At 35.8% G+C, this 16,095-nt stretch overlaps 1 protein-coding gene across 2 annotated transcripts in view; it reads right to left on the reverse strand.

Annotated features, from left to right (window-relative positions):
• LOC148839531 (pleckstrin homology domain-containing family G member 1) overlaps positions 1-16,095 on the reverse strand; it is an 82,674-nt gene that overhangs the window by 55,037 nt on the left and 11,542 nt on the right. Inside the window, exon 1 of one of the 2 annotated variants that reach the window (XM_088929344.1) lies at positions 116-156. The exons of the other annotated variant lie outside the window; for it this stretch is intronic. Coding sequence (XP_088785470.1) covers positions 116-125 — 10 coding nt within the window. The 5' untranslated portion in view covers positions 126-156. Of the gene's footprint in view, positions 1-115; positions 157-16,095 lie in introns of those variants that run through there. 2 annotated transcript variants of the gene reach the window in all.

Consider the following 16,095-nt stretch of genomic DNA (forward strand, 5'->3'; position numbering starts at 1 on the left):
ACGAAGGGGACAGAAAAATAATCAAGGTGTTCCTGCTAACGGGACAATAGTTGATTCTAAAACTTCTTCCCTGCTAAATCTCCAATGTTTATAATATGTATTTAATTTTGCTTACCAGTTGGCATTTTTCCTTCTAAATGGAATAATGCAACCCTGTAGGTGCAGACATCCAATGGCAGTTAGATCCCAAGAGCAAATCTTCCACAATCCTCCTGTCTTCACTTCACTGCTCCTTCTAACTTTCTAGCAGATACATTTCCTTTTTCACCAAGTTTCTCAAAACGTCCTCCACCACACAGGCACATATACACACAGGCGTTGCAGAAACAAACTCCCTGCTTCTTTCTCCCTGCACTACAGTAGGCAGGGAGTGAAGCTCAGACAGCCTCCCCAGGGGATGAGCTATCAGCCAGTTTTCTAAAGGGGTTATTACAGCATATCCAACCTGTTTCACATTCTGGAGCTGAATAGCCAAACCTCCCTCCCCCCAGTCCTCTTAACTTTCCCTATTGCCCCACCCTCTTTCCCAGCCTAATTGCAAGGGAGCCACAAGCTTAAAATAAGTTTCTTTCGGTCTGTCCAGACATACACAGTCCAAGCAAAAACTTCTCAATCCCAGACAAAGCAGCACATTCACTACAGAGTTCTATAGACCAGAGTTGCTCTGACAAGCTGGGCTGTAAGTACAGTACTGTTACCTCTTACTATTAGTACACTCACTCAGTTAAGGAAACTTTCTGGGCACCACAATCACATTTTTCCCCAAGTCCAAGCTCAATATCAATTTTGGGGAAAAAAAAAAATCAAGAACCAGCAGTAGTTGCAGTGAACTTCATGTAATTTACCAATTATTTTTTCTTATTTTTGATTTCGCCATAATTTTTTTAAAAAAATCTGTGATAATTCTTTCCAGATATGCAACTTTTGAATAGATCTGGCTAAAACGTTCATTTATTTAAAGACGGTGCCTTCCTGAGTGAGACACACTGTATTATTGTTTTATGGGAATTACAATATTGTGATTTAATTCTAAACCTGGCAAATAATACTAAAAGTCAAGAACATCAATCTCATTCCAGATACATTTACAGGGGGCTGAGACTGGGTGGTGTAACAAACCAATTCAGCCTTTTTGTTTCTTAGGAAGTCCTCAGCCTAGCTCTCTTTCAAGACTTGGAAAATGGGTAGAAGGATGTCCTGTCTGCACAGCAAAGCAGCAATACTGCCTCTGGTAAACAAAGATCTGTGTAGTCAGCTGGGAAGTTTGCTCCTCGTGTCACTATACTGCCAGTGCTACAGGGTTCTTTCAGAAACCAGAGATAAAAATGGCAACGATAGTGATGTACAGAAGGAGAACTGCTTAGCTAATTAAATCGTGGCTTTCCCTAAGCTTAACACTGGGCAGTGTTGTAGTTGTTTCCTCCTTTAAATTGTTGATCGGGGGACAAGAGGGCATTGATTACATCTGTGTAGAGCAAGTTCCCAAATACATTCCACTGGAAATAAAATCCAGGTACAGCTATGAGGATGTGAGACAGGTTTGCAATGGATGCCTCACAAATTAGCGTCACTGTAAAAACCACATGTTGGACATTGATCATGTAAGCACCCATCCTTAACTCTGTAAACATCTACATTTTAAAGTCCCATAGCTCCGCTGGCACTTATATCACAACGCCATCATCATTCATGTAAATAGCCGGCCACATCATAGCAACACAAAGCTTACATCCCACAATTCCATAGTTCACAGGAACTCGTATATCCTGTAAGGTTGGCTTGTTCCCAAATTATTTCTTTCCCTTTCCTTTTGCGCATTTATTGTAGAGCTATATCAGTTTTGTTGCTTTTTTAGGAAAAAAATAACTGTAATAAGATCTGTCCAATTCAGATCTTATTATCTGAATTGGAAAATTGAATAATTTAGTACGTGTTTAAGCAAATTTTAAAGTGAGCTCCATATGAGATGACAAATTGGGCTATTATTTCTAACAGTTATTAGTTTTAATATTTAATAATGTTAGATCTCATCCAATTCTAAATAACTTTTACACTAATTGAATTTTTAAGCATATTCAGGCGAGATCAAATACTGAAACAATAAGCTGCTTTGAAAAGTACAAATGCCCTTCAGCCCTCTCCTGTCTGTACATTTGTAATCATTCATCTGCATATGTCTCAGTATGACGATGAAGCTCTGAGGATCTAGTCAGGTCAGAACACAATGGGTCTGGTGGGGGGGGGGATTGCCAAGATGACAAGGGCTGTCGTGCTGAAGTTGCTGTAGCAACAACACCACTGTGCTGCCCCTCTGCCAGGGAAGAAAATGCACTATTGCAACACAAATAACCAAGTAGCATTTCTTCTTCTAACAGGGACTCAGCGCAAACAAATTGTAGCCAGGCCATACTATATAATTTTGTCTTCCAAGCATAATTCGTAATGCTTTGTTTTAGCAATGTACTGTTTGTTCCAATAAAAAGCTTTAGGAGTTTTACCAAAAAGATGAAAACAAGACAATGGCGTTTTCAGATCTAACTTGTTAATTAGGAAAGGATTTTTTTTTCAAATTATTAAATCAATAGATATATTATATATAATTGTATTCTGAGATTGCTTAACCTCCTATAATGGTGCTTTAGGAGATTTCCGATAAAGAGGAGTAAGACTCTTTATCGGAAAGTGTTTTTTTGCAGTAGTAGCCAGACAAACTGTGCTGGTGAGAAGATCAGCACCTTCCCTGCCAACATGATGAGCTCCAGTTTTCCCAGCTGTGTCTCTGAGGTCTGTAGCTGAACCAATTCAATAGGGCCCCTGGTGGGCACAGAATGATGCCTTTTAATATCCACTGAAAAGACTTATTTACTCAGGTAGTTCCACACTCAAGATGAATCCCTTTTGTTAATTCACCAGTCACACCTCAGTTAGTGTGATCATTAGCAACAGGGCTCTTGTTAATGATTGATTAAGATTTGGTTCCCATGAAGAGAGGAAGTAACCCACGTTACAACATTACAGCACTTAAAGATGAGTAATAAGAAACAGAATAAACAGCAGAGTCATCTTCAACTCTTAGCTGTTGCATCAGCTGTTTAAAATAAGTGAAAGCTAGCATACTTCAAGTGATGGATTAATTAAAACATATCTCAGGAGGGTTCTTTCTTGATGCGTATTCTACCTCACACTAAAAAGTTTTAAAATGAAGAGCAAAATAAGCAGAATAAAAGGCTCAATTAAAAAAAAACAACCAACAGCTCTCAAGTTGTGTCAGCTAAGGTTGTGGAATTTCCTGAGGCACTAGTACAATTAAGCTTTCACACCTTGTAGCCTTCCCTCACTGCCACAGTAAAACATCACAACTGCTCACACCTGAAGAAGGCTCCACGGCCGAAACGTTGTGTTTTCTTTCTTCTCTTTTCAGCATGAAATAAACCTATTACTTGTTCCTTTACAGCCTATGCATGCCGACGCAACTACCCACCTGAAACATCACAATTGTTTCTTTTCTTTAGCATTGACCCTGCTTCAAGCTAGAAATGCCAAATGTACCTTGTAATACTGTAAAATTAATTGTAGCCAGGCTTCTCATCACCTCTAAGTTTCATACACATACCATGAAAGACACGGATACAGTACATATTTATCTTTTGCTAAGCATAGTTGGTTCTATAACTTTATCTGTACTGCCCAGCCTTGTGTTAAGTATTTTATTGCACAGAAATTACTTTATAGTCTCAAAAGGTCAAGTTAAGTGGTGTGCTAGGTTTTACCATGACTACTGTGTTTAATACAATAGCCACGGGCAACATAGCTCCTGTCTTGCAAAGAAAAAACTTCATACTTCCTTGACTTCATTGATAAAACAGACAGGTAAAAGCTGACAGTGAGACAACTCATCAATTGAATAGCGAAATCTGTGAACAGTGACAGTGTGAGTATGCTGAGGCTGGTTGGGACAGATCTATCTAGTTTTAAAGGGAAAACCAAGGAAACTCTTACAGGGAAAAATGGAGTCTGGTGTGTACTATAAGTAGCCCTGAATCTAGAGCTCTATTGCATTTAGGGAGTATATCATGTACTGTAGCTTGTTATAATGTTTCAGTCAAATCACAGCTTGTACCAGTTGTACAGTACACAATTCAGAAGAACTTTGTAAATTAGGCTTACGAACTGAACTTTGATTGGCCTGGAGGAAGTTTCTAAAAAGCAAATGGTGATCAATATTGGGTGAGTGATGAAGTGAGGGTAATGATTAAAGCAACTTAAGGACAGTTTCAGAACTATCTACAGGCAAGTTTACACTTGTGTTCTGGAAATGTCCTGATACGTTTCTGGGGGGGATCCATTTATTCCAGAACGGCGTGTTTACACTTGCTTGAAACAGCAAAATTTACACATGCCTTCTCTGCAGAATGAAGGACTGAGAGACTGTACAGTGAGGACAGCATCAACAAATGCCGTAATCATTTTAAAATCTGAATGATCAACTTCAACAGTGAAAGTTGACAAATTACCATTTCATATTCCTTCCAATCATCTTATCTAATTATCCTAGGTTTTTGCAATGCTCTTTCAATATATAGTAGCACTAATGAACCATTTTAAAACAAACAGGGGACACAGCTTTATCTTCAACCACATTAAAGATGGCACTGTGATGATTTTGTTGGTTGGCATGAAGTTTCCACCACACATTTTCCAGAATACACTCTCAGCATTTACACTGTAAAAAATATCCTGGAGACAGTTTCCTGATTAAAAATATTACCTATAGCCCTGCAACGTTAAAATCGTAGTTGTTAAACTAAACCTTTACGAAACAAAAAAAAACGAAAAACCCGACATTTATTATGTAAAAAATAAAATAATAATTTTATAATAATAATAATAATAATAATAATAATAATAAAATGCTTAAACATTCCAGCAATTCCCAATATGTCCACCTGGTGGCTATCTGAGATTTTAATACCTCACAACAATAGAATAGTATTGCTATTATTTTATAGTAAGAAAAGCTAACTCATTTGCCCAGTTCCTTCCATCTACCTCTCAGAAGTTTCTACCAAATCACTGATTCAAGCTGAAGAATGCCTTACTGAAAACAACCAGCCAAAATTCCAAAAGAGCAATTAAAGCTTGTACAATGAAGGTGTCTATTGACATAAGCCTGAACAAACAGGAACTTACTCCAGTGAAGAAACAGCCTTCCAACTCTAACAACTAAGAGAAAATAAGCAAAAGACAGCTGACAGAGCCTCTCTCTCCTCTCCAAAACCAAGCCATCGTTAAAACTGGCAGCTTTAAATGAATCACTTGGCTGCTCCCACTTTCTTATTAATTTACCAGATGCAGGTTTACATCGTTGTCAAACACATGACGTGGAAATAAGCACACCAGGATGCGAATGAACTATAGGTGTGAGAGATAAGACAGAGGAGGAAACTGCCTGTGAATCATTAAATGCAGGGTGTTTGACCACTGGTAGGAAAAAAGGAAAATGGTGTTGTCTGAAAATGTCATGCTAAATAAAAAAATGGAATTTGAATACCACATATTCAATTATCTACATACTTACACAAGCAATGTTTATTTCTACCCTAAGTAAAAAAAAAACCATGAAGCTCGGATATTGTTTTACAATAAAACTACAGTAACTGAATAGGTTGCTATAAACATTTGCAGATCAAGAAACATTCCCCTCATTTTCTTTTGTCTTGCTCTTCTGAAAACATTGCAGAAATTGTATAAACACCCTGACATAAACTCTTAGGTCTGTGAAGTTACTGAGATTATTTATCACTCTTTAGATACAGACAAACCTACATAAATAAAAAATTAAATATAATAAGATATATAAATGTCAGGATGGTTACATGATCCTTTGTTTTTTCCTACATTAAGAGTATGCATTTGCCTTCTCAAGAAGGAAACTGCATATCCCTACTAAGATAAGCCAAAACTAATGTATTTAATTAAACTAAGTCTGAGGGCTGCAGTCAACAACAAAATGATGAGATTGGCTACAGTATCTCTTGTAGCAGTATTGTAAACATTTTAATTTGAATAATTCTTGCTAGAATTAAGTTGCATCTCTAAATAGGTCATATGCAACCAGAAAAAAAAAATCAAAGTATCAACCACGCAACTCAATCGGGGGAAAAAAAAGATTATGAATTTAGAAGTGTCAGGGTCAAAAATAATAAACAAACAGCCCCAAAACCTTTTGCTTGGTTGGTACTCCCTTATCCACACAGTTTACTAAGCAATTAAGAGCAGCTTCAGAGAAGAAAGCACAGAATTGCAGTTTTATCTCACAACAAAGATGTATTTTTTACCTTTCAATTTTTTGGACAAAACTGAACTCACTTGTATTTTAGCTTTTATCACTTAAAAATAAAGGGTTGCAACATGCTGTGTAAATAAAGCTACTCTTGTTATTTTTAGCAAATGAAAATTACTTAGAGTGCTTTCACTTTTGTGAATAAATGAAGATTATCTGAAAGAGGAACATTTTCCACACAGAAAATTGATGTTAAAAAGAACACCCTATCTTCTAGTTTCATAGTAGATGTAAGAAAATGTTACCCTTAACCTCACTTTTAAATTAAAATGTTAAGACTATTTGTGATCACTGCAGCTAAAATGTGCATATTACAATTTATAATCGACATGTTCTTTAAAACCCCTTTTGAAATTATTGATCTGAAAAATCAAACTTGTCTTTGAATAATTTCCACTTCATTGCAAAAACAAAAATTTCTATTTGCTGGGTAGAAAAGTCAGCATCGGTGGTTTTAAAATGACAAAAGTACTCACCCTGCAGGCTGTTTCCAGTCCTGTAAAAGAAGCTGGCATTTGTTTTTTCAAGTTGATATTCAAGATGTTTTTCTCCTAAAGTTTATTTCCATCTTGGTGTGGTAGTCCAAGCATAGCTTTTCCCCACAAGCACGCTAATTGCTCTCCGATTTTCTCAGGCGGTAAAAGAATGACAGCTAGCAAGACGCTCTGTCTGCCAAAGTCCACATATTAATGTGATCAGATCAGGGATTCGGGAGCAATGAGTGAGTGAGACAGCATCTACTAGGCACATCACAACTAATTACTGGTTCGAAGTTTTCGTCAGAAGATTAACTGAGCCAAGGGCCATCAGCTCAAGTTTGGATTGAGACAGAGCCCGCAGTTTTTGCTGATAACAGAACTGGAAAGCTGCCAGCACTGCAGGCAGCAGAACCACAGAGAAGGAAATCTGTGTTCACTCGCAGAGCCTCTTCCACACTCCACAGCATCTCTTCTGCTGAAGTGGCGACACTTGATGTCAATTGCCAGGCAATAGGCTGCTGTATCATAATGGATGATCAGAGTCGGGACATTCTTAATGCAAACCCAAGGGCACAGCTCTGCTAGTATTCACCTTCCTAGCTAAAATCAAATAAGCTCCTGGTAAGACCGGGTTCACGTTGCACATGTTCCGTAATATGCATTCAGAAATTATCGACAAATTGAACGCTATATTATTGCCTCATTCACTGTGGTTTACAGAAGGAAAACATGAACAAAAACCTGCACACTTGGCATTCATCTTCTTTATGACATCTGTAAGGTGTTTTCTGTGTGCACTGCTGTTCAAACCTTAGACATCAATGACACAAATAGGAGTTATATTACATACGTTTAACAGTTGACTCAAAGCTTCCACTAGTGTTTTCTATTGCAACAAGTTTGTAATACAGTACAGCATGTCTGAGAAGAAGCTAAACCTGACATTTAGCAATCTTTATTTCAATGTTCAAATGTTTTTGTATATTCTGATCACAACAGCTCAAAGTAAACTGTACATAAACAGCCCACATGAAGTGCCTTAGTGACTAATCCATAACATTCCCAAATCAAATCTCATTGACACTTTGCCAGGTGTTCTTTGACTTAAATCATCACTGCAATTAAAAACAAGGTTCTCATTTCAGGAGGGGATAAACACAGAAATGAGTTCTACCCATTCTACCCATTCCTAGTAAGTGGCAATCAAAACTTTTCAGATTTGTTCTTATTTAGAAATTATTTTGTGGTGAAAAAAGAACATTACCAGAACCGTGATAAATGATAAATGATAAATGCTGTACCGGAGGAGATAAACCAGCTTGGAGAATAACAAGAAAATGTGCATAAGACAGAAACTTGGGTACAAAATGATCTTAAAAAGAAGGATAATGTCTTTTAGATTTTGTCTTTGTTATGTTCTAGTTGTTTTATACCATAAGTTGATTCGATACCATAAGTTGAGAAGTTTGTATCAAACACTTGTCATTGTCAATGTGAATATCCTTCTTTTGCACTGAGTCTTGCCACTGCTTACTTGAGCGCTGTAGAAAGCCAACAGGAAAATCCCTAATTTAAGCTATTATGCAATTCCTGAGTAACTCTTCCTGGAATTGTGCATTTCTTGTGAAAGTTGGTTTTTAAATTATGGTCAGCTTTAGAGGAATGTGAAACCAAACAGATTGGCAATTAAAGCTTCAAAATAACAATGAATCCAGTAAAACAATTACGTCCCCCTTTCTTGTTATTCCAGCCCAGCTTTCCAGTGCACACTGAATATCAGCCAGGGATGATGATGAGATGAACACAACACGTACTGTATACCTTTTGAGAATTTAACACAGCTAAAACGTCACCCCTCATTACCAAACCGAGCACAAAATGAGGACAGGCATGAGCGTCGCTGGACTTCTCAGTAACAATGACACCTATATTGAATTTTTGGTTATATTTAGCTCAGTGAATGCACAGGCTGGATTCTTGCGGATACACAATTAGGACTCTGAGATCATTCCTTCCTCTTTAGAGATTCTTTCAAACAGCTGCAAATACGTGCAAAACTCACCACCACCTTTCAAAAATGTTTAGTTACTTAGTATTTATGTCATTATTAATAATGTGTAGGAAATGAATCCTGCTACTTAAACAACGCAAGGAATTATACAATATACAGGTTTTAACTTTGAAAATGGGAAACTTAAATTTAGCAGTTAAGTCACATGCATTTTATATTGCAATATAAAAAATAGCTGAAAATAGGACCCAAGGTTTTGAAACCTTTGTAAAAACCAGGCCATTTTAGATAAGGTAGGTCACACTCAGTAAACTATTCTGTTCTATTAAACTTTGTAGCAGCACAGTGTTGGCAAACCGACAATCTTGAAGTCTGGTCCCAGACCATTCAGCAATAACAGATTTGTATCATGTGTGAAAATGTAATTACAGCTATTAACATCCCAACAGTCGAATAAATGAAAAGCTTCAGAAAGTGTATATGGAGTTCAAAGCCTAACATTATTCTACGAAAATTTACAAACACCTGTTTCAGCAAGGCAACGTAGCTATACAGTATTTCAAGCACTTTATAACTACTTTTCTAATCATTTGAAGTTAATTGAAACCAATCCTGTTAAATACAGCATTTACCCTTTATATAAATAATATTATGCATTCTCTCTGTATCAATCAATTTGGAAATTCATATTATTTATTGTCCACAAGCCCACAATACGTTGGCTGTAAACCAAAAGCTACAAAAGGACTTGAAAAAAGTCTAATGCAACTAATACCAAGTGTTTGGATTTTAAATTGTACTTCTGTCCTTGCTGATAATTTTTTACAATAAACATTTATCTGGCAAAAAAAGAAATGTTGCACATTCATCATAAATCATAAAAATCATCTGAAAAGATTTTATATTTAGATAAACCCACATCCCAAAGAGCTGTATTCTTGTTATTCTAAAGTTAGTAGAAAAGACTGGAATTTCCTCCTGTTTGTTTTCCCCAATGTCCTCCCATTCCTTCATTCTCCACTTCTAAACAAGTCTTGCTCCCAGTGGCTCAAATGCCTGGTGGAGAAGACAGCACTTAAAAACAGAAATAGAAGATGAAGCAAGATCACAAATATGCTTTAGAGATGTTGGGAAACTCACTTTCTAGGCCAGCATTGTTTTTAACATCACAATTCCCATAACATAAAATCAAAGCTGAGCCTTTCAGTGTCCACTCTGCAGTCTTCTGGGAGCCTACAATAATACATTCATTTTCAAGCTCTGAAATCCTTCCAAAATTAATAACATTTTCAAAATGCTGAACTAAATCATATCTGTTTTGAGTGACTAATGGCAGTTTTTGGCAAAAGCAATTCTGAATTCAGGGGAAAAAGGAAAAGGAAGGCTCACCACATTGTAAAACACTAATATGTCCCATCAGCTGGATACAATTAATATTTTGGATGCATCTTCAATTACATAAGATTAATATTAAAAATGGTATTTATCTTATAAGGCGCTAAAAACTTTATCATCACATTGTAGTCTGAAACACTATAAAGACTTAAAACTAAACATTAAACACAATAAAATTTATTGCAAAAAATGAAGGCTATGAACCTCTCATATTACGATTGCTCTGGTTTATTTTTCCCCAACCATTACAACTTGACTTCAACCTTTTGGAGACTTATGGTAGATCACTGTCCTCCTGTACCTCTTAAGTAAAAGCTCATCACAGGCCTTTTACACCGGATCAGGGTTCACACAAGTTAGTAAAATGAATAGTCTGCAACAAATCCACTGAATCCATATGTGCTGTCTGTGTGGCCCATGCAGTGAAAAGTCAGAACCTCATATAAAAACAAAACATTTCAAGACAAATTGAAAGATTTAAAGACAATACAGTGAATAATTTTATAATAAAAGTTATGTAGATGTATCTGAAAGTTTGTTAAAGGAATATAAAAAAATCCAAGAATCTTTGACAATTTTCAGACAAATAACCACAGAGGAAGCTGCCTTATTTTTCACAAAATTATTTTCTTCTTAATACTTCTTTCAGGTTTGAGCACATCACACAAAGAAATGAAGATGTTTTTTGCATACTAACACTCATAGCCCTGTACTGTATCTAATAATCAAATGTCTGGAAAAATCTTTTTCCAGTGACTCTATCTTTAACAATGTTTGGAAGGGGAAAACTGTAACATTAATTCAGGGCAACCTCATAAGTTGGCTGGGTACTAAACACCAAGACAAGAGGGCATTTAAAGCTTCAATAAAGGGTTATCTCAATGCTCAGTTAAGCCACTGTTCAAATGCACATCCGATATTTGAAACAAGGCACCTAGCTTTCTACAACGAAGAAATGACCTGTAATACCACAATGCAGCTTTTTAAAACTTGATCCAGAACTTCAAAAACATTACAGTATAACTCAACTAAAAGTATCCAAATTGGAGATGTGCCTTTTCCTTTTCAGTGAACCATAAGTTCATTCTAAAGGTTTGAGATCTCAAAATCACAAATGACCAATTTTAGTTTTATGTTTAATCACTTTTTGCACTTTTATAAAATAAGTGAAACTAAAGCTGCCATGATAGAACCACCTGATGAAGAAATATGTGGTCTTCATAAGATTTCATCTGTAATTGTGTTTAGTTTTTGTCAGAATAGATTTGACCAATTCCATAATCTCAGCTGTCTGCTGTAGCTCTTCATTCCAGAAACATCTTAGAACTGGCAAGGACTAAACAACGACTAGAAAGGTTCCGACCCACAATCTCTGGACATGTATATTTTTTTTTACTGATTAAACTTCAGTTTGTACAATAGAGTCCTTTATAATGAATAATGAATTCCAGAACACTGAGTATCACTTCTTAACACAAAATCCAGGCACCAGCATCTGAAATGTCAGATTACTTAGTTTTGGTCTTGGTAATTCTGCAAAATTAATAAAGCAGGTAAAAAGATAGGCAGTGTATGGTCCTCAGTCTAAATGTTCTATTCTATGGGGGGCCTAGGGCTTTGAAACTGGATCCTTATAAAAAGAGAAAATTAATATTGAATCTAGTTACAGTTTAGGAAATGTACTTTGTTGTTTGAAATTACATATGTATGAGACATCCAAAGATCTAATAATTAGAATGCTCATACATTCATCAGTGAGGAAACCAAGTTTGAGAACAAAGAGCAATATTAATATAAAAATAATTGGTCCCTTGTTTAGTATTGTCCTTCAGATACTACATTGTGCTCCGTTAACAAAGATCTAGTTAAAGATAATTAAATAAAGCAACAAACCACCAGATTTATGGACATAAGAACAGTTATAAGTGAGAGAAGGGTATTTGACCGATCTAGCTCATCTGGTAGCAGCTAACTGAATCAAAGAGCTCACGTGATTTCTTGAAAGAAGGCAAAGTTTCAGCTTCAACATTACTGGGCTACAATATTTAGCTTCAACATTACTGAGCATTTCTTGGATTCAGTCCTTTTTTTCCTAAGCAGTTTTACTAAAAGTAAAAAACAGAATCCAAAACAAAAGCAAAAACTATGCAAAAAGGAGCCTGCTTCTTTGTGCCCAATGGAAAATACATTTAGGCTTCAGCTGTGGCACCATATTTCCACAGATGTGACAGACATGTGATGTTTACTTCAGTGGATAACCCAAAAAAGTAAAAAAATGAGCGATCATATCAAGAAATTCAGTGATAAGAAGTGAGATATCTTAATTAGATTTTGAATCAAATTTTAACTGCATTTAATATACAGTATCAATGGAAAGATGGGGTTAAAATCTAAACATGATAAAACAACATATTTGCTCTTTGATGAAATGTGATGTCACCTCTGGAGACTTATGTCAAAGTCAACTTTTTAGAATTTTTTTAGGTTAGGTAACTGCCACTAAGTTTGCTCCAAACACTACGGATAACCTTTGTTGCTGGGCTGTGAGACCACAGAGAATCTTCTGCCTCCCCTGAATGCTTTACACACCTCTTACCTCCCACTTGCAAGATAATGACATCTCCATGACTCATGAGAAAGCAAGAAGAGTTGCATTTAATTGCATTTCTTATTGTTTTAGAGGACACTGAAGTAAGAAAAATGATGCAGGCTTTTAGGAACGCAATAACTTTTATGGTGAATGAAGTACATTGAAAGTGTCTGTCTGAGCATCAGATGCTTAGTCAGGAACAGGACAAAGATGCACAGGAAGGCCAAAAGTTGAATGCCATGGTTTATTTGAAAACACTACTTAGAAGCAGTGCTTTCTACTTAATCTGACTGGAGAGAGCATTTAAATGTGTAATGTTTTTTGGTTTAAAAGCCAATAATATCTCACTGTCTCACTGTAAGGAGAAGGCCTGTTCTCAACACATACTGTATGCAGGACGGTTTTTAGTACAAAAGAAAAGTTTTGTCAGAGTGCAAAAGAGATCCTTAATGCTGGAGAGGCATATTGTTCTATTTTTTTACCAGCTACTGTAGGTTTAAAAGATTTTCTTGGACTCATTTAATTTCACACAATTGTTCTGTTTCTATCTGTTCATTTGGCAAAATTATCAGTACAGCTTCCATACTGTTACTCTCCATGATATACTAATGCTGCAGATTATCTTGTTTAAGATAAACACTGTATACACTCTTAAAAACAAGGCAAAAAAATCCATTCTTTTAATCAAATGTGAAATAATTACCACAGGTGCGGTTAGGATTGACCATGAATTATAATAATTGGAAATGAAATGATCCATTTAACAATGATTCAGAGAAACACCTTGCATTGCAAGAGAGGCAACAGTGTAGACCAACCACATCAAGGCCTAAAGTCATTGACTGCTGCTGTCTAACAGCCCTCTACAGCAAAGTATCACTGCTGTTCTTGTTACTTCAGACAAGAAAGCAGAAAATGTCCTCTGTCCTTGTACTCCTAAAGTAGGAAACATTAATTCAATACTTTCGCTCATTTATATTTAATTAATATTACTGTACTCCCCTGTTATTAACTTCTTAAGCAAAATGTTAGATGGAAGGAACTAAACTGTGTCACGTATATAGGGCAGATTTAACTTGAAAGTCATCACCTAATGACTTCAGAACACCACAATCCTCCCAGGCAATAAAACTAAAAAAAAGTGGGACATGGTAGTACCAAAATCTATTAAGTGAGAAATCGGGAAGCTTGTTTATTGAGAACATAATTCTGGGTCATTTGCTATACAGTGGATGCCTTCACTGAAGAAGTGAAGGCATATAATGGATACAGGGTTTTGTTAGTCTCTTTATCAAAAGACCAATACCAACTTATATTATATTTATTATTATTATATATTTATATATTATATTATTTATTGATAAATACAGGGTTTCAGAGAATTTTTCCAAATTATGTTTTTACAGTCATGCCTATCAAACTGTTCCAATGCAGTCTGTCCAGAGATGTTATATTAAAAAAAGTTAAATAGTATTACTGCATACTGAGAGGTTGAAGCAGTTGGGGCTAACGGTGAATTAATAAACCCTCACACTCAGCTCCTGGAAAACACAAATAATGTAGTCTGTAAAAAAAAAGACGCTTAAAACCGTACGCTGTTCGATATATGATTTCCATTAAATGCTTAAGTGGATAATGAGTTTATGTAGTAAACACTACGTAAGCAACAATGTGTATACCATTCTTTAAGGCTTTCCTTAATAACAGCAACAGACTACAAATAAAACGATACAAACAGAAACTTGGATAAATCCCTAAATACTTTGATAATAAGCATTAATAACCTGATAAGAAGATAAGGGATATTTGTAGTAGTGGCAACAGTAGTAATTAAGGCTCATTTAACATGGGAATGTTTACTCAGAGCCCTACCAGCCTTTAATAGATTTGGAGTGTTTGCTCTGCAAAGACTATTAGTTGCAACAAACAGCAGAAATGGTGAGAGCCTCAAATTACTGACCACCTTGCAAATCACTGACAGAAACATTTGTGCACTGATCTTTGATACTAAACTAAAAGGAAAGAAAAAAATCACTGAATAATAATAATAATAATAATAATAATAATTTCATTTATATCAAAGGAAGGTACTTAATGTATAGGAGAACTACTGTATTTCATCCATCACAGGGTGAAGTACAGTATATGGATGGGGTTTGTAAGCTGTATAGCAGTACTATTGTGCATAAGCAGTCCCACTTCACAGCAGATCCAGTAGCGAAGTGAGAAATTGCTTCACCAATTGAATTAAGGAGGAACTTCATGGAGGCGAAATTGTTCAACTCCAGATTGCAATTTACATTGGGGTTTAAACTCTAAGCTCTAAGCATGAGTCCTTTAGTACCTACAGGTAAGGAGTAAGGACCTTAGTTCAAAGGACAATACCACCTAGACCACAGTGTTCCCTTTCACTATACTGGGGCACTGGTTAGAAATTTAACCGAGAGAAGAGTCTGTTCTACCAACACAGAATTAACTACAAGAAAAGGTCTGAATTTTGCACTTTTAACATTTTTTTAAAGTGACAAGAATATAACTTCAATCATTCACTAGAAGCATGAAATGATAACATTTCAGTAAAGTGCAAGTTTCACACTAAGGAAAAGCTCATATTCCTGTTTGGAGAAGAGAGGATTCTTTTCTCATAGGTAGGAACTTCATTTATATAGTACTATGTACACTGTATTGCTTGTGATGAAAACCTCAATTAGATAAAGCCACCTGGTAGCCTGAACACACAAGTATATTTTTAGTAGCAGCTGTCTTGGAGAAATATTAGTTAGGAAGGATTTTTACATTTTATTAGTTTCCAGCTATACTGTTTACTATTCAGATCTCTATGTTAGAAGTCGTAATCAAAAATGAAAAAATAAATCCCTTCAGAAGCTACTTAGCAAGTGTCCAGCTATATCTACTGTTTGAATGAACAGCATCACGGGTATCTGGCATTTTAATAAATTTAGCAAATTACTACCACAAAGATTTACAACCAGAAAATGTTTGAGTTTAAAAAAATCAAAACATTTAGAATGAGTCCTCAAATCATGGAAAAAAAAAAATCTATAAAACAAAAATAAAATGCAATCTCTTGGTCTACAAAGAGAGGTTGAAAATGCGTTTTCTGTAAACCAAGTAAGAAAGAGATGGAATGAAACCAAAAAACACGTTGGTATATGATTTGGAAATGATAAAAGCATAGCACAAAGCTAATAACGTACTATTAATTTGTTCAAATCCAGACTGGTTGGCCAACTCAGTGGAAACAATCATGTTTCTA

Source organism: Atractosteus spatula, chromosome 2 (assembly GCF_055471065.1).
Source record: "Atractosteus spatula isolate fAtrSpa1 chromosome 2, fAtrSpa1.hap1, whole genome shotgun sequence".
Lineage (NCBI taxonomy): Eukaryota > Metazoa > Chordata > Actinopteri > Semionotiformes > Lepisosteidae > Atractosteus > Atractosteus spatula.